At 41.3% G+C, this 23,370-nt stretch overlaps 1 protein-coding gene across 1 annotated transcript; it reads left to right on the top strand.

Annotated features, from left to right (window-relative positions):
* The first annotated feature begins 5,039 nt into the window (after window positions 1-5,039).
* LOC149299078 (membrane-bound transcription factor site-1 protease-like) lies at window positions 5,040-21,032 on the top strand. Its single transcript, XM_089486297.1, has 22 exons — window positions 5,040-5,229; window positions 7,144-7,401; window positions 10,484-10,687; window positions 10,871-10,981; window positions 11,408-11,517; window positions 12,752-12,868; window positions 12,994-13,061; window positions 13,554-13,656; window positions 13,789-13,940; window positions 14,167-14,328; window positions 14,603-14,747; window positions 14,920-15,108; window positions 15,752-15,924; window positions 16,032-16,147; window positions 16,252-16,408; window positions 16,598-16,722; window positions 16,810-16,887; window positions 17,181-17,321; window positions 18,140-18,271; window positions 19,314-19,440; window positions 20,039-20,169; window positions 20,836-21,032. The coding sequence occupies exons 1-22, from the start codon at window positions 5,040-5,042 to the stop codon at window positions 21,030-21,032; spliced, it is 3,186 nt and encodes a 1,061-aa protein (XP_089342423.1).
* The last annotated feature ends 2,338 nt before the right edge of the window (window positions 21,033-23,370 follow it).

Genomic DNA, 23,370 nt, shown 5'->3' with positions numbered 1-23,370 from the left:
GTTGTAGGATGAGTGAGTTGTGTCTATTAGTGTGTTGTGGGATGAGTGAGCTGTGTGTATTAGTGTGCTGTGGGATGAGCGCAGTGAGCTGTGTGTATTGTGTTGCGGGATGAGCGCAGTGAGCTGTGTGTATTAGTGTGTTGCGGGATGAGTGCAGTGAGCTGTGTGTATTAGTGTGTTGTGGGATGAGTGCAGTGAGCTGTGTGTATTAGTGTGTTGCGGGATGAGCGCAGTGAGCTGTGAAGTGTGTTGCGGGATGAGTGCAGTGAGCTGTGTGTATTAGTGTGGTGTGGGATGAGTGCAGTGAGCTGTGAAGTGTGTTGCGGGATGAGTGCAGTGAGTTGTGTCTATTAGTGTGTTGCGGGACGAGTGCAGTGAGCTGTGAAGTGTGTTGCGGGATGAGTGCAGTGAGTTGTGTCTATTAGTGTGCTGCGGGATGAGTGCAGTGAGCTGTGTGTATTAGTGTGGTGTGGGATGAGTGCAGTGAGCTGTGAAGTGTGTTGCGGGATGAGTGCAGTGAGTTGTGTCTATTAGTGTGTTGCGGGACGAGTGCAGTGAGCTGTGTGTATTAGTGTGCTGCGGGATGAGTGCAGTGAGATGTGTGTATTAGTGTGTTGTAGGATGAGCGCAGTGAGTTGTGTCTATTAGTGTGTTGTGGGATGAGTGCAGTGAGCTGTGTGTATTAGTGTGCTGCGGGGTGAGTGCAGTGAGCTGGGGATCGTGTTGTGGGATGAATGCAGTAACAAATCATGCTGCACACGTCTCTTTCACATGTCACTGCGCTCCCAGCCCGTTATGACTCAGATCCCTGAATCCAGACTCTGCACGCAGAGACACCACATTTCCAAAACACTACAATCATAACTGCTGCATATTTATCTCAGAAAAATATCATCTCGTTTTTTTTCTACTGTATTTTATACTTTGACATTTTTTTAATATTCTTCTCTAATATAACTGTATTCCCTTCTAGTTAATGAAAATAGAATTGGTGCATCTCTGGTTAATTTAGCATGTTCTTCAATGACATGCTAGTAGCGTGCTAATGCTTGTATCACTGGGGAGTCGGGCGCAATATGTTCCATGTAATAGTTTTATTCTGTCTGTATGTGATCTAGAAGGGGAGCAGATGAGATCCTCGTTCCAAACATCTGACTAGAAAGGGGAGGAATCTCCCCAAACATTTCACTTTCTGCTTGCTCATGCCTATGACTCTGCTAGTTCTGTGTGTAGCGCCGGTGCCGTGACACAATACAATGTTTGTCAATGAGTTTTCCACACGTGGTGTGGGGTGTCGGGCGGGGAATGGGCGTGTTTGTGGGCGTGTCTGGGTTTTGCACTCAGTCCCGGTCCTGTGTATATAAAGGAGCTGCAGAAACAGGAGCTTCATAGCACTACTCACAGAGCATCAACAGAGACACACGCTGAGAACCAGTGATCACAACAAGGATGGACCCACAAGACTGCAAGTGTGCCACAGGTATGGAGGGCTTACCAAATACCAAGCCATAGCCTAATCTCTGTATGGGTGGGTCTGGATAGCAGGGTCACCCCCTAATGATTAGCTGTATATAGGGTTACTACAATCTTATTGCATTGGAGTTATTCAGATCCATAAGTCCAGAAAGTACTTATAAAAAAAGGATGCTCTAGATCTGGGGTCATAAGAGTGCATACCCTATCTAGAGTTATCTGTATACAGGGAGTGCTGCTTATATCTATAACATACTGTTAGATATTGTGATTGGATAACAAGTTATCTATTGACAAGAATGATGTCCGGGGCAGCTTTTTGGTTTGTAGGGGCCCTTATAATTGATATAATGGTGTGACATACTAAATGTATAGGGAACATTCTCCATTCGCTATAGGAAGCATTTAAACCCCTATCTATAAATTGCTATATTCTTTCATAGGAGGCTCTTGTTCCTGCGGAGGAAGCTGCACTTGTAAAAACTGCAAATGCAAATCGTGCCAAAAAAGTAAGTTTTGGTGTTCACGGAAAAATCGAATTAATATGTTTGCGATCCAATAGGTCAGCAACAATGTAGGCCTAGTGTGGACATGTGACGTGTTGTATGGGTGCCTAAGCAGCAGACACACCATGAGGGGGGCATGCTGTAATATTGTGAACTGAACGGACTAGAAATCCTTTCAGGCTTACACAACTGTTGCTTCGCTAGTTGTGGTTCTGGTATGACAAAGAAGGCTGTGGCCACTATTCTGGCTAAATTAATGTGGGGGGGGGGGGGGGTTCAGCCATACATTGCCTGCTGTTGCCTTTCCTGAAGTCTTTAGGTTATGACATCATAAAGAGAAATGCATTAAAACGTAAAATTCTACATAATTGTAATTTAATATAAAACACCACTGGCCATGTTACATTTGTGATGTATCTGAGGGTCCGGTTCTTTTGTGTATAACTACTGTGGCCCCTGGGGGTCTCTTGTCTTTAAATCTACTAACTCTCTCCTCTCTCATAGGCTGCTGCTCTTGCTGTCCTGCTGGATGCAGTAAATGCAGCCAGGGCTGCCAATGCACAAAAGGATGCGACACCTGCAGCTGCTGCAACTGACCTGCTGCGAGCCTGTGATGACATTGACTACCCTGTGATGACATTGACTACCCTGTGATCTCATCGATGCATTGATAGCTGATTTGTTTTCTTAGTATTCTTTTCTAAACTTGACATAACGAGTGCACTTTATACCCTCTGTTCCAATTAAATTCTCTAAATGATACTCATTCTTTGTGGGTTTTTTCTTTGTTACCTGGTTGTTCTACAGAGGTAATGAGGTCATTTATTACATACATGTACAGTAATGGCCACATGAAAGGCATCCATGATTGAGCCATCTTTAAAATGGATATATCACTAATTCCTGACAGGAATTACAGGTCTCTGTGGTTAAAGAAGCATGTGTTGGGGCGCAGCATGCTGCGGAGGCAGTGCTGGCTTGGCACGGTCCTCCAAAGTGTAAGTGGGTCAGCTGGTGAGGAGATCAGAAGTCTCAATAGTAATGGGGCCCTCGAGCAACATTATGCCGGGGAGCACGATCACCCAATAGAGCCAACTGGCCCTGGATTTGCATCGGGCCGGACTGAATGAAAAGCAGCCCTGGAAATATTTGGATGCCATCCCCATGTATTGTATTGTGTTATCAGGCTCCTGTGCCCCCACGCCACACCAAGGCCATAACTAGAAACCACAGGGCCCTGGTGTGAAAATTACCCTGGGCACCCCAACTTCATAAGCAACATGTGCCACCTTTGCCCCCCCCAAACAGCTTGTATGAGCCATCTGTTCAACATGCCAGTGCCATCTTTGCCCCCAAGCAGCTTGTTTGTGCCATTTTTGTCTCCAAACAACTTGGCTGTGCCCCTTAAGCAGCCTGCCTGGGCCACCTCTGCCCCTTATGCAGCCTGCCTGTGCCATTCCCGCCCCTAAAGACTTGTATGTTCATTTACTCAACCTTTCACCCTCCTGTATCCCCTTACCTCACCTGCAGATTTCACTGGTCCAGGGCCGGCCAAGCAGTCTATGCGCGCGACGGACATCTAACGCGGGCCTGCAGGTTACCGCTGTGGCGCCCCGCACGCTCTGTGAGGAAACTCTAGGAAAGCAAGAATGAGACCCTGTTACTTATTATTTACTGATGCGACTTTGTGCAGCCATAATGTATTTTATTCACACAGCTCCTTTTACAAATGGCTGTTTTATAGGCATAATGACTTTTAGGGAAGCCTGTCATACCCTCATACTCAGCACACATTCTGAGCTCCTACAAAAGAGGGGCATCAAGGGCCAGGGACTGCGGTACCTCATAAGAGTCCCTGTACAGTTTTACCTCAACATTGCTGCCCTCTACAGCCTGACTAGTGCAGCGTCTCTTATTTAAGAAAAGGTGAGAGGGGAGGCATTTACGGAACCCGCCTCTTTCAGGCAGTCTCTTCCGGTGACGTCAGTGGCCCAGCGATTAGGAAAGGGGGAAAGATACACAACGCAAGATGGCGACAGCGCGCGGCAGGCACTAGAGGGAAGAAGGCGCTGCGGCTACACGGTCCACGCAGTGGTTTGCGGCGCTGTGTGCGTCGCGCGGCAGGTAGGCTTGTGGTGGTCTCTGTGTGCACTTCGGGGGGCTTCTGGCTGGTCATAACTCCCACGGGCTTCTTAGCGCATCTGCACTTGGTACGTTTTGCAGCTTTGTGCCACATTTTGGCTAGTGTGAGGGGTCTGGGCGACCTCAGGGCTTCGTGTATACTCAGGTACCTGAGGGCCCAAACTGAATACCCTGTCAGGGCTTTACCCGTCACTCATACTTTGTTATACATAGTATGTAATGTTTGTTTATAGATACATTGTTGTGTTCATTGTATTTGTTATGCACACATGAGAGTGGGATTATATGCCTTGTGTAATATAAAATGTTTAGGGTTATGTGTAAACAAATGACTATTGTTAAGCTTCATGAGTGGTCTTATTGCCATAGCAACCAATAATAGTTCTGCCGCAGTAAGATTACTTTTCTAGCTTTGCTCCCAAATAGTTTTTCATGACCGGCAACCTTCTAAATGCCTCCCGTAATGCGTGCCTTACAAGCAACCGCGTACTCGTATATCTTTAGCATGTCGCCTGTTACTTTAGTTGCCTGAAAATACCTGGAATCCCCCGACTAGGAGTTTTGTTGACACCTGATCCGCAGTAATTATTTTAATCTGTCCGATTATGTAACTTTTTTTTCCCTTTTATTTATTTATTTTTTTATTACAGAACCACATTGCAGAGCGCTTCTGGAGTTTTATTTTTTATGATGGATCACAGGATTTCTCATTTCCACGCTGAGTGAGCGAGGAGTCGGTGCCACCATGGAGAAGAAACGCAGAAAGAAATGAAAGCCATGCACCTGGGCTAATGGCTGAAATGTGGACTTTTGCGAATCCTTAAAACTACGTTTTTTTTTTTTTTGTTTTTTTTTTTCTTTTTCTTGATCTCCGGCTGAACGGCGGTGTATTAACCCTGTATGCAGAGACTTAGCCCTATGGATTTGAAACGGTACTTTTCGAACATGAAATTGTCAAGCCTCTGGCTGCAGCTGCTTGTTATTTTACTTTGTATGAAAAAACACCACAGCACTAAGCCGGCAAATTCATCCCATGAGTCCGAGTATTGTGATGGCTGCTCTCATCTCACACTTAGCGTGGAATTCTCATCTACCGTTGTGGAACATGGTGAGATATTTTAGTCGGGCTGCTTCTCCATTCTATCTTTTCTAAGGCTTTCCACCCAATTATTATTATTTATTATTGTTTTATATAGCGCCATCATACTCTGCAGTGCCCTCCAAACAGGACATAACAATTTGACTTAAAGAAACCGCTAAGTTGGGGGCCTTCAAGTGCGTTTACACCCTAAAGCTCTCTAGATTGTATTACACGAGAAGATACACCCCTCTGTGGTTAGGGGGTTCCTAACTGCATACGTTATGGAGTTACAGAACTGCTAGAGTAATTTATTAGGCTGAGTTTTATACACATAAAATGAACTGATGGAGAATAAAAATAGCATTTATTAGGGGTTTTTTCTATTCTGTGTAAAGACTTGGGAAGAATTCTGAATGACAAATTAATGTTAATGCTGTATCTTTGTATACATTAGTAATTAATGCATATTTTAGATCACAGATAGTTATATGGTAAACGTATTTGAAATTGGCTATGGGTTACTACTGCATAGTTTTGTAGCTCAGATCTAGGGTTTTTAATCCTTCAGGCAAAAGGCAGCCAAATAAAAATAGAGCTGAATGTATGAGAAGAGATGGGTAAGGAGGATTTGTATGGTAGTGATATTTTGACTCCCAGAAGGGAAGGGTTATGGGCAACTCATTTGAGAAGCCATTACATACGCGTGACAGAATAAGCACAAGACAGGTGAATGCAAGCTTTTTTGTGTTAAAGATAAAGGTTTTTAAGGCTTAAGATAAGTGATTTGGTGAGGATAAAGTTAGAAATTACATCAAGCCAACAAATGCCTTAGAAAGGGTGCAACACTGAAATAAAGATTAGATTAAGGCTAATGAATGTTTAATATATTGACCTACGAGCAGACTAGTACTATATAAAATTTTGCGAGATTCAATGTCCAGCAAATACGGACTGCAAGGTTTCATGAGCAGGTGGTGGAGGGAGACAACACGAAAGGAAAAAATATCCATGGACGTTCTTCATCTGCCCACACTGTCTATCGGCAAACCCAGCACCGACAAATGTAGTGCACCGGATAAAAGAGCAAAGCGGGAGGTCGGGGAAAAGACGTTTTGAGATATATATGATTAGAACCAGGAAAAGGCAGTTCCTAGAAGGTTGCGATGAACTCCAACACTAGAAGGTTGTGTTCTGTGTCGACGGTGACAGAAACATGTAGACTAATTATTAGGGACTATGTATAGATAGGGTGGATCCATTGCAAGTGCTCTTTCAATCAATAGCTATGCTTTTAGAAGGGACAAAGTTAAGAAAATCTGTTGTAGAATGGAATATAGTGAGTTAGACTAGGAGGGCATTATTGGTCTGTGCAGACTGGTTTGTGTGTAGACACCTTACGTAGTAGTTAGTGACTCGGTGAATGCGTGATGTAAGTTTCAGGCAGGGCAATCTGAAGGAAAGCTAGATCAGTTGAAAACTTTGTTAATAAAATTTTGGGGCCGATGAACTTTTATCTGTTATCAATCAGGCATAGCACATCTGCCAAGGCATAAAAAGAGCATGCGAAACGGAAATGATGAGTTGAAGCAGAGGAGCAGTCACATGGCCGCCACGCGAGGAGATAATTCATGGATTATGTGGATATGTTGGAATTTAAACATTAAAGCGATTAGAACTGGTGTTTGGAGAGTTCCTCTTGGCTTAAGGAGACAGTCAGACTATGGCTTGGCTTTGGTGAGGGTTACTGTAGTTCAAAGCATTAATTCACTGTATGAGATGGAAAAAGACAGATCATAAGTGAGTCAGATTTTTTTTGGATTTGTGTTTTTTGCCACAATAAGTCTTTTTTTTTTTTTTTTTTTTTTTTATATTTTTTTTTTTTTATTTTTTTTACAGGTTAGTAACATGTAACAGACTTGTTGATATAATCTCTTATTTCAGAGTACATTGTGGCTTTCAAGGGATACTTCACTGCAAAAGCTCGCAGCAAGTTTATATCCAGCGCGCTGAAGAGCCGGGGCATCGAGGATTGGAGGATCGTACCTAGGAATAACCCTGCCAGCGATTACCCTAGTGACTTTGAGCTTATTAAATTCCGGAGTGACCATCAGGATGGCATACTAACCCTTGAGAACCACCCAAACATCAAGCGTGTCACCCCGCAGAAGCGTGTCGTCCGTTCTCTAAAGTTTGTAGACGGTAAGTGAGAGAAGCCATTTAATAGGGGCTACTAACAACGTTATATGTGTGTCTACATCGATGAAATCCAGCTCACCAGCTTCACTATACATTAGAATGCCAACACCAAGAGGTTTCTCTAGAAGGAGGATTGAACTGGCCTTGAATAATGCATAGATAAACTGGTGATACTTCTGAAGGGTTTTCTCACAGATGTAACTGTGAAATATTATGTTGTCTTCTCAGTTCTTCTTGCAGGACTGGATGTTTATAGTGTATAGGAAAGTTGGTGACGGGTTTATTGCTGGTTACATTTCTGGTGTCTTTTGGCCATTTCCTTGTGACAGAGTTTACGATGCTTCCTAAAGGCGGCACGGAAATCAAAAGCTGTTTTTCAAGAGTGTCAAAGTGTTGTAAAACAGTTTTTTGCAAAGAAAACCCATCTGTTCTTCTAATTCCGTACCCAGCTGGCAAAAGCAAACATTCCATGTCAGGTTCACCCTGCCCACTGGATGCTATGTCTGCCTCCCCCATGCCGTATTGTGCTTCAGTATCGTTCTTTCAAGTTTATTAAGCATGATTGCACCTTTTTTTTTTTTTTTTTTTTTTTGTTTAAAGAACCAGTGAATTTGGGGAAAAAAACCACATTGTGATTCCGTATCAAGTGATTTTTTTTTTTTTTCTTGCAGAAAAGCAAACTTGCTTTGATTTGGAATCCAGTTTTGCCACAAAGTTGTAATCAATAATTTTTTTTTAGTATTTTAGAGATGATTTGTAGAACATGATCTGTATTTCTCACGTGGGAGGCTATGTACTCACTGCACCTCATTGGTATCTTTGAATGGTCAGGCTCCCTCTGTTCATGCTTAAACGTAAACCTTTTACTCTTCAAGAGATGCACAGACATCGAGTCTGTTTTAAATGTTAAGTGTACGGTAGGGGACAGGGCAGATGTTGCTAATTTCGTTAAGATTAGGCAGGTTATCGCATGTAGAGCCACTTTCATTCTTGCACTCGGACTTGGTGAATCGATGCACAAAACGTCTTATTCCTCTTTTTCTCATCTCCTTGTATTTTAATGACTCATCTTGCTATGCATGAATAAAATGAAGCAATCCTTTCTTAATAATCAATGCACTTTGCTCTACCTTGAAATGTAGATGGATTCTCTTGTTTATGGGTTTGTAGTACAGCAGCTATCTGCTGTGTTCCTCATAAATCATTAATCTTTTATTTTTAATACACATATTGATTCAGTTTTATCTCTGTATAACGTTCAAACTATTGGCAACATAGGATCTCACCCGGTGGTGAGTGTGCTTAACCCCTTGAGTTCTGGAAGGAATGTCTGTAGGTCGTGCTGTTTGTACTGTCATAATACAGTCTGGTACGATCATCGCTTGGTGGTGCTACCTTAAGAAGTTTGTCCGTCTGAACAAGGCCGTCTGTATTCCAATTCTTGGAATTGACATAATTAAGATATTTCAAGTGTGCATATTCATGGGAAATTACTCCATTCTTTCTCACGACACGGCCCTGTCTTCATTCCTCATATGTTCTTCTCATGTCTTTTGTCAAAGTAGCAGTTGGAGATGGTTCCTTAAGTGCGTGATAGATATATATTACACACGCTATTCTCACTCTATGTACATTTAAACTTTTGTCATAGGGGACAGTACATGTCTGGCTTTGAAATAAAACCTTAAAAACACTGAAGTCAATTTAAAAACAGAACTTGGAAAGGGAGCAGAGTATTGGAAAAGAGAGATGTAGAATGCATAGTCTAAATGCACCATAGCCGTTACGGTAAGCTTTTACAAGTGAACGTTACCGCGTGATAAAAATTTGAGGTTGACTTGAGTTTTTCCATGTTGAATAATTGGTACTTGTTGTCGCTGTTTCCAATAATTATCTTAAATATACTTGTACTACAGTAGGAAAGACTGGACCATTGGAACAAACTCCCTATTGCACGTATGATTTGCTTAGTACATAACCCCATAGCTGAATAAATGTGGTGTGAACGTATAGTCTTGGGCAAAAAAAGGCAGATGTAATCATACTAATAGTAGAACGTAAGTAGTTCAGTCTTGCATATGTGAGTAGTAAGTAAGTAAAGTAATAATCTATTAAACTACTGAGATCTCGTTAGTAGAGAGGCTGTCCATAAGCTATATTCACACATCTTTATAACAATATAAAAAGTGCTGTTCAATCATATGTGTTTGTAATTCTAGGTCATGTTCTTTGTATGGTGTTTGTGTATTTAAAACTTCCCTTATCTGTTTGTTTTTTCACTAAATGTTTCACACCGGATGACCAACAGGATTTGCAAACATTGCATAAAATGTATCTAGTTTAAAAATACAAAAAGCTTTGAAAAAGTGTCAATTTAACTGTGACCTACAGAACAAATAGAGCTGAAATGATTAAATAAAATGGATTAGGAGTTTCTGCAATCCCACAGAAACTCTCCAAAATCCTGTGGAAAGCCTTCCCAGAAGAGTGGAAGCTGTTATAGCTGCAAAGGGGGGGACCGACTTCATATTAATGTGTAGAATATGATGTCATCAAAGTCTCTGTTGGTGTAATGGTCAGGTGTCCCAATACTTTTGTCCATATTGTGTATGTGTGTGTGTGTATATATATATATATATATAATATATATATATATGTGTGTGTATGTATAATATACGCACAAACTATAAAATGTCAATTTATATTGTTCTCAATCAGTAATATGGGATTTATTGGATGTAACTGCTGTTTAAATATCCACCTACCCCCAGAAATGCTAATATTATTTCCAACAAAAAATTTACGACGTTCTCGGATTTGGTCAATTTACTTAGCAGATTTGGAAGTGTTTAGCCAACCATAATTACTTCATAACCTCTTCATGCTGTACCTAACATTAAAGTCGCATGCATTTTCTTAAACAAATATGAAAGACATTTTATTTTGATTTATGATGTTTATACGCTTACAGGCGTCTGTGACGTTCATTTGATTATTATGTGTTGCAAACACAATTGAAAAGCAATCCCACATAAAAATGTCAGCCGAATCTATATCTCATTGTCAGATTCTTCTCATTAAGCAGGTGATCCGCTTGCACCATGCAATGAAACAAAGTGGAGCCAGAAATGGCAGTCTTCCCGTCCGCTCCGGAGAACGAGTCTGTCTCTAAGCTCAGGTTTTTGGCATGCGACGGGGAGGCATTCCAGCCGTCGGCTCCTCCGAGCCATCCCACGTCAAGTCGCTCAGACTCTACAAGCTGATGTGTTATGGCAATTGGGATACACAGGTATGTATCCTGCTCTACACCTTACATGTCGTTTTCTTTTGTTTGTTTGCTTTTTTTATTCTTTTTTTTTTTTTTTTTTTTTTTTTTTGCATTATTGAGAAACAAAATTGATAGAAAACGGAGGATGTCTTAGCATCCCCTGCTGATGCTCTAGTTTGAAGCTTTGGCTCTCTCTTCCCGCAGGTAGTAACGTGAGAGTTGCAGTTTTTGACACTGGGTTAAGCGAAAAACATCCCCACTTCAAAAATGTTAAGGAAAGAACAAACTGGACCAACGAGAAGACATTGGATGACGGTAAGACGCACCATCTGCGCATAAATAAAAACCATGCAATGTTTTCTGTAGTACTATTGCTTTAAAGTTATGGCTTTTATTTTTTCTTACAATTAATGGGTTTATTAAATATGCTAAGAATGTCTAAGTAGTTTTTAAGTAATTTTTAATGTCTGCTGTTGGATTATCAGGAGTATTTTTTGTGCTATACGCTATTTGTTCATAATATGAACATAAAATACCTACGTTAATTAAAACACAATGTTCTTCCCCTCCTCCTGTTCTCTTCACAATAAAAGCACATATCACGCTGTGCTCCACCTGTCTATGTTAAACATTGTACATTCTACATGCTCTGTTTACTCGAGGACTCTCTGTTCAATGTTAATCAGTGCGATTGTTGCTCCTATATTTCTCTTAATTAAAAGCGTCTTATTTTTCTATTAGGTCTGGGCCATGGGACGTTTGTCGCTGGAGTTATAGCCAGCATGAGAGAGTGTCAAGGATTTGCCCCGGACTCCGAGCTCCACATATACAGGGTTTTCACCAATAACCAGGTATATCCAGATATATTGTAAGCGTCTATGCCCAGTCTGGCAATCTTTGCAGGTCACCAGAAGTGCTTTGTTGTCTAAACACTCTGGTTTTCGTTCTCCGAAACACTTCTGTATGAGCCTTTTCTGCCCGTTTCCGGTTCTGGGCTACCTTTTCCTTATTCTTAATCAAAAAAACTTTGACTCTTGAGTGCTTCCCTTAACCTTGGGTAGATTTGATTTCAATCACAATTTAAATCATGATTTTTAAATGTAAAGACCAATTCTTAATAACCGGTCAGATTAGTAAAGCAGCTCTATCAGAGATGATTTTAGTTTAATAAATTAAACTCTCATATTTAATTAAACTTTTTAATTTAACTAAAACAATAACATCATGTATAACATAAATATTCTTGGATTTGATTACACGTTTAGAAATCTAATGTATCTTAACCAGAAAGCTGTCCAAAAGCATCTCATTAAATGATTTTCATATAAATCAAAAGAATCCAATTTCAACTAAAAATCATTGATTTTAATCCTGAGCTTTGTCCTGGGCTTATATTAATTTGTACTAATGTGATACCAGTCTGAAACGTATTATTTCCTTGCACTTTGCCAAGAACTGTTTGAAAGTTTTATATTATTTTTAGAAGGTGGTCTATACACATCTCATTAGAATTAAATCACAAAATTTTTTTTGTTCCAATAACATAAAACTGTATTAAAGAGTTAGTGGCCCTGGCCTTGTCACCTAAAATGCACAAGCCTCATTTACGTTTAAAATCCTAATTAACCCGGAGCCAGCTTTTTAAAACTATAACCGTGGCAGATAATGTATTTTTCCTGCTTTTCACGTGATTTCCTAATTTGCTGCGCCAGAAATATATTTTTTATGTATTGTTGGGTTCAGACAGGAGAACAAATATTGTAATCCTGCACAGGAAACGCACATTACGTTCTTTGTTTTATTTTGTCTACCTGCCCATGTATTCTCTTCGGTTCCATGTATGTATTTTGTTTCTGTTTGACACCTTGCCATGTTACCTATTCTTTAGGGCTACAACTGGGTAACACCCAGTGGGCGAGAAGGTTTTGGCAAGAGCTGTTTTAAGCCTTATTTTCATATCTAGAAATATTTTCCCCCTAACCTTCTATAAAATAAATGGCTAGCCCAGTTTGATCATGGATGTGCCCACCATATTAAAGGTCATGTAAGTGCCCTGGATTTACCCGTTTCTCCCCCTAACTCCAGGTATCCTACACATCATGGTTTTTGGATGCCTTTAACTATGCTATCCTTAAGAAGATTGACGTGCTGAACCTGAGCATTGGGGGACCAGATTTCATGGACCATCCTTTTGTCGATAAGGTTTGTGGATTTTAGCCGTATTGCGTATTCTAGATCACACAGCTATGTGTGTATACAGTCGTTCTTAGCAAGCATTGGGTCGGCCACCGCATACTTAGTAGAAACTCCTTATTTGTTACTCGCAGGTTTGGGAGCTGACTGCCAATAACGTCATCATGGTTTCTGCCATAGGGAACGATGGACCACTGTATGGGTAAGAACAAAGTCCCAGATTGTAGAAATCCTTAGTTTGACATTTTCGAGCACGAAGGAGGCTCTGGGCACGGATGGAATCTCTCCCACGTTTTAGTGGACAAAGATGTATATTTTTAACTATTGTTACTTGGAATGCTCGGCGTATATCATGAAATGCACTTGGCTGTTCTGTGTACTCAGAACATAATGTGTATATGACATAATAGTATTTCTGGTAAAGCAGTTTCCTCATCCTGCCCCAGTTTTGCCATAATTTAGAAAGTTTACTGTTGCAATTAACATGTTCAATCATGTTTTTAATTACTACAACCAAAATCCTTGTTGTGTTAAGAAATTACTTCAGCTATGTAAGTGAAATGTCTTCATTTATTATGTTAGGGATGGTAGTGTTTTTGCTCCTTAATAGAACAGCTAACATTTCTATGTAACAGTACGACACTCTGCCCCCCCCCCCACACATGCCTCCAACATATGTTATTTTCTTAATCAGGACTCTCAACAATCCTGCTGACCAAATGGATGTCATCGGAGTTGGCGGCATTGACTTTGAAGACAACATAGCTCGCTTCTCATCGCGGGGCATGACCACTTGGGTGAGGCTCCATGCACTCGCCATAGTGTATAGTAACTGATTTAAAGAAGAATAAGAAAACTGCTCAATGTCATTAGAAGAAACTTTATTTAAAGGCGATTAATGCATCGTGTGATATCTGATTTCCCTTTAGGAACTGCCTGCCGGATATGGAAGAATGAAGCCAGACATTGTCACTTATGGTTCCGGGGTGCGAGGATCTGGCGTGAAGGGCGGATGTCGATCCCTGTCGGGCACGAGTGTGGCATCTCCTGTTGTGGCTGGAGCCGTCACGCTGCTTGTCAGGTGAGGATGAATTTTATAGATTGCTAACTATGTATCATTGGTGGTTACGCTAGGCAGGTAAAGTGTCAATGATGTGTAGAAATAACTGGATTGTATAATTCTACTATGCATTTTACATAGCCTGTAATGTTCAGTGTTCTCTTATTTCATGGTCCTGTTTTTTTTTTTTTTTTTGTTTTGTTTTGTGGTTCAAACGAATTGATGTTAAACTTGCTTGTTTTTTCAGCACTGTTCAGAAGCGTGAAATGGTGAATCCAGCCAGCATGAAGCAGGCGCTCATTGCCTCCGCACGGAGACTTCCCGGAGTCAACATGTTTGAGCAAGGCCATGGCAAGCTGGACCTTCTGCGAGCCTATCAGATACTGAACAGTTACAAACCCCAAGCCAGGTACTTTTAATACTTTGCAGACCTCTTCTAACTCTCCTTTTGTCATCACCTATGCTGATTACAGGTGTACATTTATCCATCAGTAGAAAGTAAACACCACATAAACCACGCATATATGTCTCCTTCCCTGGTTCCTTCTGTTTCTCGCTGTGCAGCCAGCATGGACCTGAATTCAGTGCTTTACTTTATTGTCAAAGTGTTGGTTGCAACGAAGCATTTTGGTCAAACCTCCATTCTGTTTGTTGACATTGTTTCCACGTTACTTCGATTCCAGTTTGAGTCCCAGCTACGTGGACCTGACCGAATGCCCATACATGTGGCCGTACTGCTCTCAGCCTATTTACTACGGAGGGATGCCCACTATCGTAAACATCACCATTCTAAATGGCATGGGGGTGACTGGGAGGATTGTTGACAAGGTGAGGCCAAAGATAGAAAAGACCACTGTAAAGTTGTGATTTATAGTGGTATATTGCAATGTTTTGCAACTTAATCTCTTCTCTAAGACTGCATTGACCTCCTTGTGTGTACACTGTTAATCTAAAACTTGATGAAATGTAATCTAACCAATGTTTCTCACATTTTCTACAGCCTGACTGGCAGCCATACCTACCCCACAACGGCGACAACATTGAGGTGGCCTTCTCATACTCCTCAGTGCTGTGGCCATGGTCTGGTTATCTAGCCATTTCCATCTCTGTGGCCAAGAAAGCAGCTTCATGGGAGGGTATTGCTCAAGGTCACGTGATGATTACCATCGCATCTCCAGACGACAATGAGGTCTGTGCTTGTTTCATTCAAATGATTTCGGGTTTCTGATGTCTTTTGAACTTTTGTAGGTTTTGCAGTGTATCTTTGTCAATGTGCATTAATCCAGCTAACTTTGATCTGGTTGCACTAGTGTCTGCTGTTTTTAATGCTGCTTTAATTTTTTAATTTTCAATTTTTCTTTGTGTGATGCCTGGATATTTTGCAACATTGGTTTCGGTGTATGTTACTACTTTTTCTCTCGCTAAAACAGAGAACCTGCAGAACCCATGTACGCATTTCTTTGATTTCTCAGGTTTTAGGTTAACTTTTCAGTATTCATTTTGGAGAAATGGCAGTAAATGTTGTAAAACGACCAGCACGTGTCAGTGCGGCGTTAGATCAGGGGTTACCCCTCCACGTATTATTTCTTCTTGGGTGCATTTATGCAGTGACCTTTTTATCCATTTTCACACTTATGTAAGATGTGTCGTCTGTCTGACATTAATGTGTGGGTGTTGGCTGGATACACAGTTTTAATTAAAATATAAATCCGTCCCAGTAATCTGTAACATCACAGAGAAACGTTGTTAATGTGTCATTATAGCCTAATAAGTGTTGCTGTCTTGAGGATTTGATCCTAATGAGGCTGACGTACCCTATTCTCTTAATGCAGCTAAAAAATGGGGCAGAGCAGTTCTCTACCATCAAACTGCCAATTAAAGTAAAGATCATTCCCACACCACCTCGCAGCAAGAGGGTCCTGTGGGATCAGTACCACAACCTGAGGTACCCACCAGGCTACTTCCCACGAGACAATCTGAGGATGAAGAATGACCCACTGGATTGGTGAGTAGATACTCATTGTCTCCCGCTCTGCCTAAATTAAGTCAATCTGTATATCGCAAAGGTGCTAGGAAGCCAATAAATACCTTTTTTACTTGTCACCCAAACAGGAACGGTGACCACATTCATACAAATTTCCGTGATATGTACCAGCACTTGAGGAGCATGGGCTACTTTGTGGAGGTGCTGGGCTCCCCATTCACGTGCTTTGATGCCAGTCAGTACGGTAAGGTTATATACAAGTTTTCAGCTTCAGTTCATAGAGTCAAGCTCTTAAGAGTAGCGGAGGTGCTTTAGGGCATGATTAATAGTCCCTGCTGTTGCTTTCAGGCACTCTCCTACTGGTTGATAGCGAAGAAGAGTTTTTCCCAGAGGAGATTTCCAAACTTCACAGAGATGTGAGTAACGGACTCTCGTTGGTCGTATTTAGTGACTGGTACAACACGTCGGTAATGAGGAAGGTCAAATTCTACGACGAAAACACCAGGTCAGTACAATTGTCGCTGTGAATCTACTTCCCCAAGTTGCCTATTACCATGCCTGCACCTACCGCCTTGTGTCATGCGAATGGTCCGATGTTATGGTGCGTGTGTGTCGGCTTGTGTGTGTTTCCATTTGGATCTTGCTATGATGTATGCGAATGTGTGTATTTGACTGTATGTTTTGGCTTATACAGGCAGTGGTGGATGCCCGACACCGGCGGTTCTAATATCCCAGCTCTGAATGATCTGCTGTCGGTCTGGAATATGGCCTTTAGCGATGGGATCTACGAAGGGGATTTCTCCATGCTTAATCATGACAGTAAGTAGTTAATACAGTAAAGAGAAATGTAACTCCTAAAAACGTCAATCTAATGGGCTTCGTCTGATAAAAATGATTGTGTTTCAGTGTACTATGCCTCAGGCTGCAGCATCGCAAAGTTTCCAGAAGATGGCGCAGTTATTTCACAAACACTAAAGGACCAAGGTATTTATAACTACTAGTTATTATTATTATTATTTATTGTTTTATATAGCGCCATCAAACTCGGTAGACAGGACATAACACATATTATATAACATAACAATTTGACTTACGGGGGGCCTGCTCTAACGAGCTTACAGTCTAGAAGGATTCCCTCTTTGTTTTACCTTTACCATCTATTTATTTATTTTTATCGCCTGTATCTCTCCCCATATTTTAGTAGTTATTTGTGTGCCAGCTTTACTTATTGTATTGCATTGATTCCTTATTTCTCTTCTTCCTTTGCTGCGCCCCAGGGCTTGAAGTTTTAAAGCAAGATACCACAATGGTGGAGAATGTTCCTGTGCTAGGACTCTATCAGACCCCCTCTGAAAATGGGGGCAGAATAATTTTGTATGGGGACTCTAATTGCTTGGATGACAGCCATCGCCAGAAAGGTACTTCCACTCGCTGCCGATGGGCATTCCCTGGCGACATCCTTTGTTCCTGGAGTAGTGGGTGGCAAATCTCTGCTAGCGTTCTACTTGTAAGGTGGATGGATTTGCTCCAAAACACCCAAGAAATCAGTCAAACTAGGAAACTAAGATGTTGCAACCATCCACTATACAATATTCTTAATGGGTCTTCTTAACTCTTTCCTTGCTGGACCCTCACTGTTTGGAAGGCACTGTGATCTCTGCCCTGCTTTTATAATTTGGTTCCTACAGTAAAAATGTTCATAAATAGACTTATGATGTGTTTACTGTGAGTTACATGGCTTTAACTACCCGCAAAAACAAGCGTTTTTTATTTTTAAATGTTAAAGCTGCTGTCTAGGGTCCGTAATATTCTGTGATGACACAACGCATGGCCGTGACCAGCTGCTTGCGATTAGCCGCAGCACCTGGCGCTCTCAGCTAGCCCAGGTGCTGACCTTCATTACGCGGCTGCTATGGAAAGGTCAGCACATGGCAGGTCTCTCGATAAACATGCCTTGGCTGACTTTACGTATTGTGTTGTGCCAGCCGGGGCAACTAGGCTAATTTATCTCAAGATTTTTTTTTTTCTGATATTTGATCTGCATGCATGTGTTACTTACGGCACTGGCGTGTGGGATGTATGTGTACACGCAAAGAGGTTTTTATGCTGCCCCCCCCCCCCCCCCCAGCAGGGTAACACTTTTTTCCATTTACTGTTTGTAACCACATGCTTGTGACTTCTGTTAATCTTGTTGTGTTATTTTGTCTATTAAAAACGCACAATATCTGATTTGCAGATTGCTTCTGGTTGCTTGATTCCTTGCTGCAATATACATCCTATGGAGTGATGCCGGCAAGCCTCAGTCACTCTGAAAACCGGCAGAAGCCACCGTCGGGAATAGGTGTCATCGCCCCTGAGAGGATGGAAGGTAAATGCTTTTGCGATCATTGAAACTGTGACTGTAGTATAATTATATGTAAGTAGTGGATAATGGGAACAACCTCCCAGCAGAAGTGGTAGAAGCTAATACAATGAGGGAATTTAAACAAGCATGGGATATGGCTTGAATCTGAGACAAGACCAAGGACCTGATCATGGTTTGGGTGCTCGCCTGCCATCAAATTCTACAGTTATTTAAGTGAGAAAGTGGTATAGACAGGCATGGCTTCGATTGATGATTTGGCGGGAGGACAAATGGGTACCGTAAATGGTTAATAAAGGTTTGTGGCAGCTGGTTGCTTAATCTTACGCCTGATTTAAGGCACCTGTGGAGAGGAATAAAGGGAGTTAACCTCTTATAGCCATTAATGACAATGCACTATGAGCCTGTACATGAAGGGGTTAAGCCACTACACTTGGAATTTGCATAAATAGCTCTTTTAATTTAATCTCAAACTTCATAAAAATCGAGATAATGACACAGATTAAAAAATATAACCTTGTGAGAACCTGCTGCTTTGCTCCCCCATCCGAACAGCGCGCAGTCAGGAAGATGACGGATTTAAGGACAAATATTAGAATTAATTGATCCGTAGAAAGGACTTGCTCCTGTACAGGAAAAAATGATTGTCTCCTGTTAATCTCCATTTGGCCCTCGCATTCTGTTACTGATGTGGTTGTGCTGCGTGTGCGTATCTTGCACACCTAAGCAAAGTGCAGGCTATGCTTATTTGCTGTGAAATTCGAGGCTCTAATTTGTCTAATGTGCCGTGAGTGTGTGAAATGTCAACAGTTTCAAAAAAAAAAAATTAAATTGGAGACCAGCTCCAGGTCCTGCATGTACCTGCTAATTGTCTGCTCGTGCCGCCTGTAACTGGTACAGGGATATCTCCATATTTCTTCATGCAAACAATGTTACGAAGGGGTACTTCATCTTACGAAGGGGTACTTCATCTTACGTAATGAGTTTAGTGTTCAGAGGGATTTGTCATTTTGTGGTCTTTACGTTTTTTTTTTTTTTTCTTTTTCAGGAAACCATTTACACAGATATTCCAAGGTTTTGGAGGCTCATCTTGGAGACCCAAAACCACGACCATTGCCGGCCTGTCCACACCTCTCGTGGGCCAAACCGATTCCCCTCAATGAAACTGCTCCCAGGTTTGTATTATTGCAATAAACAGTGTTCCCTGTCCCAAAATCTCAGAGAAGATAAACATTCTAGTATTCCGTGGCTCCTTTAATGAATATAGTGGATTCTGACCGTGAGCATCCTGGACATTTATGCAGACATTAAGAAGCTGAAACATGAAGGGGGTTTCGTTGATTAGGGTGCGAAGAAGAAATGTGATCACTTTAACTAAAATGCTACGGTGGGGTAATTTTAATCAGGCACTCAGGGACAAAATAATGGGAGATACAATTGAGCTACTTGATGACAGATAGACCATTGAGTTGTAAAATGCTACTTTAACATAACTGTTCACCTACAACACGTTTGGCTTCTTGGATTGCCCTTTCTTTTCTTGCTAACAAAGCCACTAAGTTGTATGTACTTTACAGGACTGTATGGTTATCCCTATAGTTCTTATAGCTCCTACTCCTCTGATTTGTGTAGATTTTTTTTATTCATGGTTTGGAAGGCATAAAGCACACCACATCTTTAAAATCGTATGCTTTACTGCTGACTAGAATAATTGTATGTTACCGGTTGAATCGAGTCCGGTATTTAATTTAATTCTTTTTTTATTTTGGACAGTAACCTGTGGAAGCACCAGAAGCTGCTGTCAATAGACCTGGATAAGGTGGCTCTGCCTAACTTTCAGCAGAACCGGCCACAAGTGAGACCCCTGTCCCCGGGTGAGAGCGGAGCCTGGGACATTCCTGGAGGTTGGTCAATTGTTATGTGTTAGGAAAATCATTTCTTCCAGTCGGCCCGTTCAAACATCAAAGAAACATATTATGAGTTTTAGGAGAACTTTGATCTTGAAGAAAAGCAAGAAATGGCTTTCAGATAAATGTATTTTTTTGGAGTGGGGGAGATCAAGTTGAAAGTGTCATGCATGAGATTGGTTACTTGGCCTCTGAGGGTCACAAATTATTTCACTTCTCTGCTGAATTTAGCACTTTTGTACTTAAGGCAGCTTTAGAACTATAATTCCTAGTAGTGCTGAATAGATATATGCTTCATAGAAATAGTTGTTTAAGCACGTCAAATTTTGTGTAATGTATAATTTTTCAGGGAATGCCTAATGGGCACATGACACAAAAGCCGGCACTAAGAGGCAGATAAGTCTTCTTAAAAGCTTCTGAATTGTTGCCAAGCGATTAATCCTTCAGAGGAAACTATAAAATGAATGACTTGCTCAACATGCCAGCGAATGCCGTTCATGTTTGAGAACAGCACCTTTTGAGCATTTAGAATAAGTAAACATCCCCCTTATAGAGTCATCAGTATAGTATTTATGGATCATGAGTAAGTTTTCCTATCTATGTAGTGTTGACCTCCGTTAAAAATCACACTCTGCGTGTTCTTGCATGCCCTCCCCTCCACAGGGATTATGCCTGGCCGGTATAACCAGGATGTTGGCCAGACTATTCCGGTCTTTGCATTTCTTGGTGCTATGGTGGTCCTGGCCTTCTTCGTGGTGCAAATCAACAAGGCCAAGAGCAAGCCAAAGAGACGAAAACCACGAGTCAAGCGACCTCCGCTCCTCCAACAGTTTCACCAACCAAAGACCCCGTCTGTCTGAACAGAGCTGGGATCTGGACATGTACCTTTTATATAGGAGCTGTGATCTGACCAGGGGCCACATTATAGCTCCATCACAGGGTTCCAAGGATATATGTTTTTAATGAACTTTCCTGCATGGGATGACCGATCTTTAGCTGACCAAACATATTTGGTAGGAATCACACCTTTTTTATATTTATTATGTAAAACAAAACAAAAAGCCCTTGAAAGACTTGGCTCTTGCAAAAAGGGACCTCGGGTGATATGCAATATAATAGGAGGGCATGTGCAAGAGCACGCCAAAGCAGACCAGACATAGGAACCTTTGGAAAAGGGTTTTCTCTCAGATCATTGACTTTTATTTTTATAAATATCTCTGGAAGTTTTCTAATTTTTGGTCATTACTTCACCGTTATCGGTGGAGAGCGTTTTCAATAAATAAGCATCGTCTAATGAAGCACAACGTATTGAATTACTGATCTTAATCTTGGTTCGTATAACATATTATTTAAAAAATGTATAAATATCGTCTCCTGAAGAAGTACGTGGAAGCTAGGCAATCCTTGGTGTTCTCGTAATGGAAGCAGAACTCGGGAGGGAATAGTATTAAAGTAGTAGTGAAGTAGTATTAAATAACCGTCCGTAGGGGAGGAGACGTATGGATTGCAGAATTGGGGGGGGGGGGCTTTTAAGAAAAGAGGGAAAAAAAAAAAAAAAAAAGGTTAGATGTACAATGACTTGTCCGAAGTTACACATAATCTTAATAACTTCAACCAAAAAGTCTCTCCTCTCCTGCCTGACTGTAGTGAGATCTGAATTCCGTTACGCCCTCCCTTCCCATATCTAATCCATTTTGGAATAAATACTGTGTGAAAATATGTCTATCCCCGGAGCTGTGTGTGGGAACCTCCCCCACTCCGCATCCACAAGTGGATGGAATTCTTTGTAGGAGGAGGTCAGTTGACCCGACACATGACCTGTCCGGCTGGATTCTTACCAGACAAGCAAGTACTCCCTCTGCCTGGCACCCGCTGGATCACAAACATGAGCTTGCGCGGTGTGCCTGACCCAGCGTGAGCCCGTTTCCTATCTGAGTTGACTCTGCTCCACAACTCTCTGGAATCATAAGGGTTTTATAAGCCATGCATTGTAAAATATTCTCCTACGTTCTTTTTTTCACATCTTGCTCTACGTTTTTCCCAAATTGTCCTTAAGTGCCCCCAAACGGCGCGTGGGTTGTGTTGTCCATTATGTATCCACAAATGGATCAAGCTGGTGACCGCCTATGCTCCTGGTATAAATACTGCTGGTTCTCTTGTGGACACATTTCTTTCTTTGTCCTAAAAAAGTAATTGACTAAAACAGAGATGCAATTAGAATTATGGGCTTTTTAAAAAAGGCCTCTCAACACCAGAATTTATGAAGGCTGATGTATCGAACCAAAGTTCTCAGTTCTTTTGACTGATTTATGAACATCAGTCCTTTTCTGCTTCAATTGATTGTGTGTGTATTGCCTCGTGTGCACAGATGAATCTGTTTTTGTGATTTTGTGACCCCAAAGTCTGTTTAAGGGGGTTCATGAATGTCCACGTTGAGAAGTTCTTGGTAACTTGACAGTACTGGTTTACAAGGAAACCTCCTATGAACAAAGCTAGATGAACATCTAGTTCTTCCCATGCTAGTGGGACATAAATAACACTTTGGTTTTTTCAATAATAGCAAATACTTTAATACGTATTTAGAAATACAAACCAGAGGGCATAAGAGCTGGAGATAAGCATTTGCTCCCCTTAGATTCCGAGAAACTTATTTCTATCTGCGGTCTATTGATAAAGTTTAGTTGTTTGTCAAGTTGGCTGAAGCTATGGATATTGCTTTGTCCACCAGCGTCAACTCAACTGCTGACTTGACCACAGTTTGTGTTAACTTGATAAAGGTTGTGATAAAGGTATTTTAAGTCATTACTTCCACATAAATTTAACAAGTTGGTAGCTTAACAAAACCGTAACACCAATGTCTTTGCGACTCAACGGTTGGTGAGGCGAACTTGACCAGAGACACGCGATGCCCAGCTCGGCAGGATCTCAACCTTGTGTGAATAGGCAATTTCTGCAGTAACACAAAGCTTTGGACTTTAGTGAATAGACAGACTCGTGTTATTAAAAGCTCTGGTTACTCGGCGGTGGCATTAGGCAATGAAGATGGCTGAATACGGAGAATACAGCCGGTCTCCTCTTGATCCAAACATCTGGATTCTATATCTAGAAGTATTGTGCATAAATAAAAACCCAATTTCTGTGTAATATCAAATCATAGATGCCTAACAGATTTGAAGAACCAACTCTGGTCTTCCAGGG

This window comes from Sceloporus occidentalis, unplaced genomic scaffold, assembly GCF_023333645.1.
Source record: "Sceloporus occidentalis isolate IW3139 unplaced genomic scaffold, rSceOcc1.0.p SCAF_29, whole genome shotgun sequence".
In the NCBI taxonomy this organism is placed as follows: Eukaryota; Metazoa; Chordata; class Lepidosauria; order Squamata; family Phrynosomatidae; genus Sceloporus; species Sceloporus occidentalis.
This window is presented reverse-complemented; position numbering and strand designations above follow the sequence as displayed.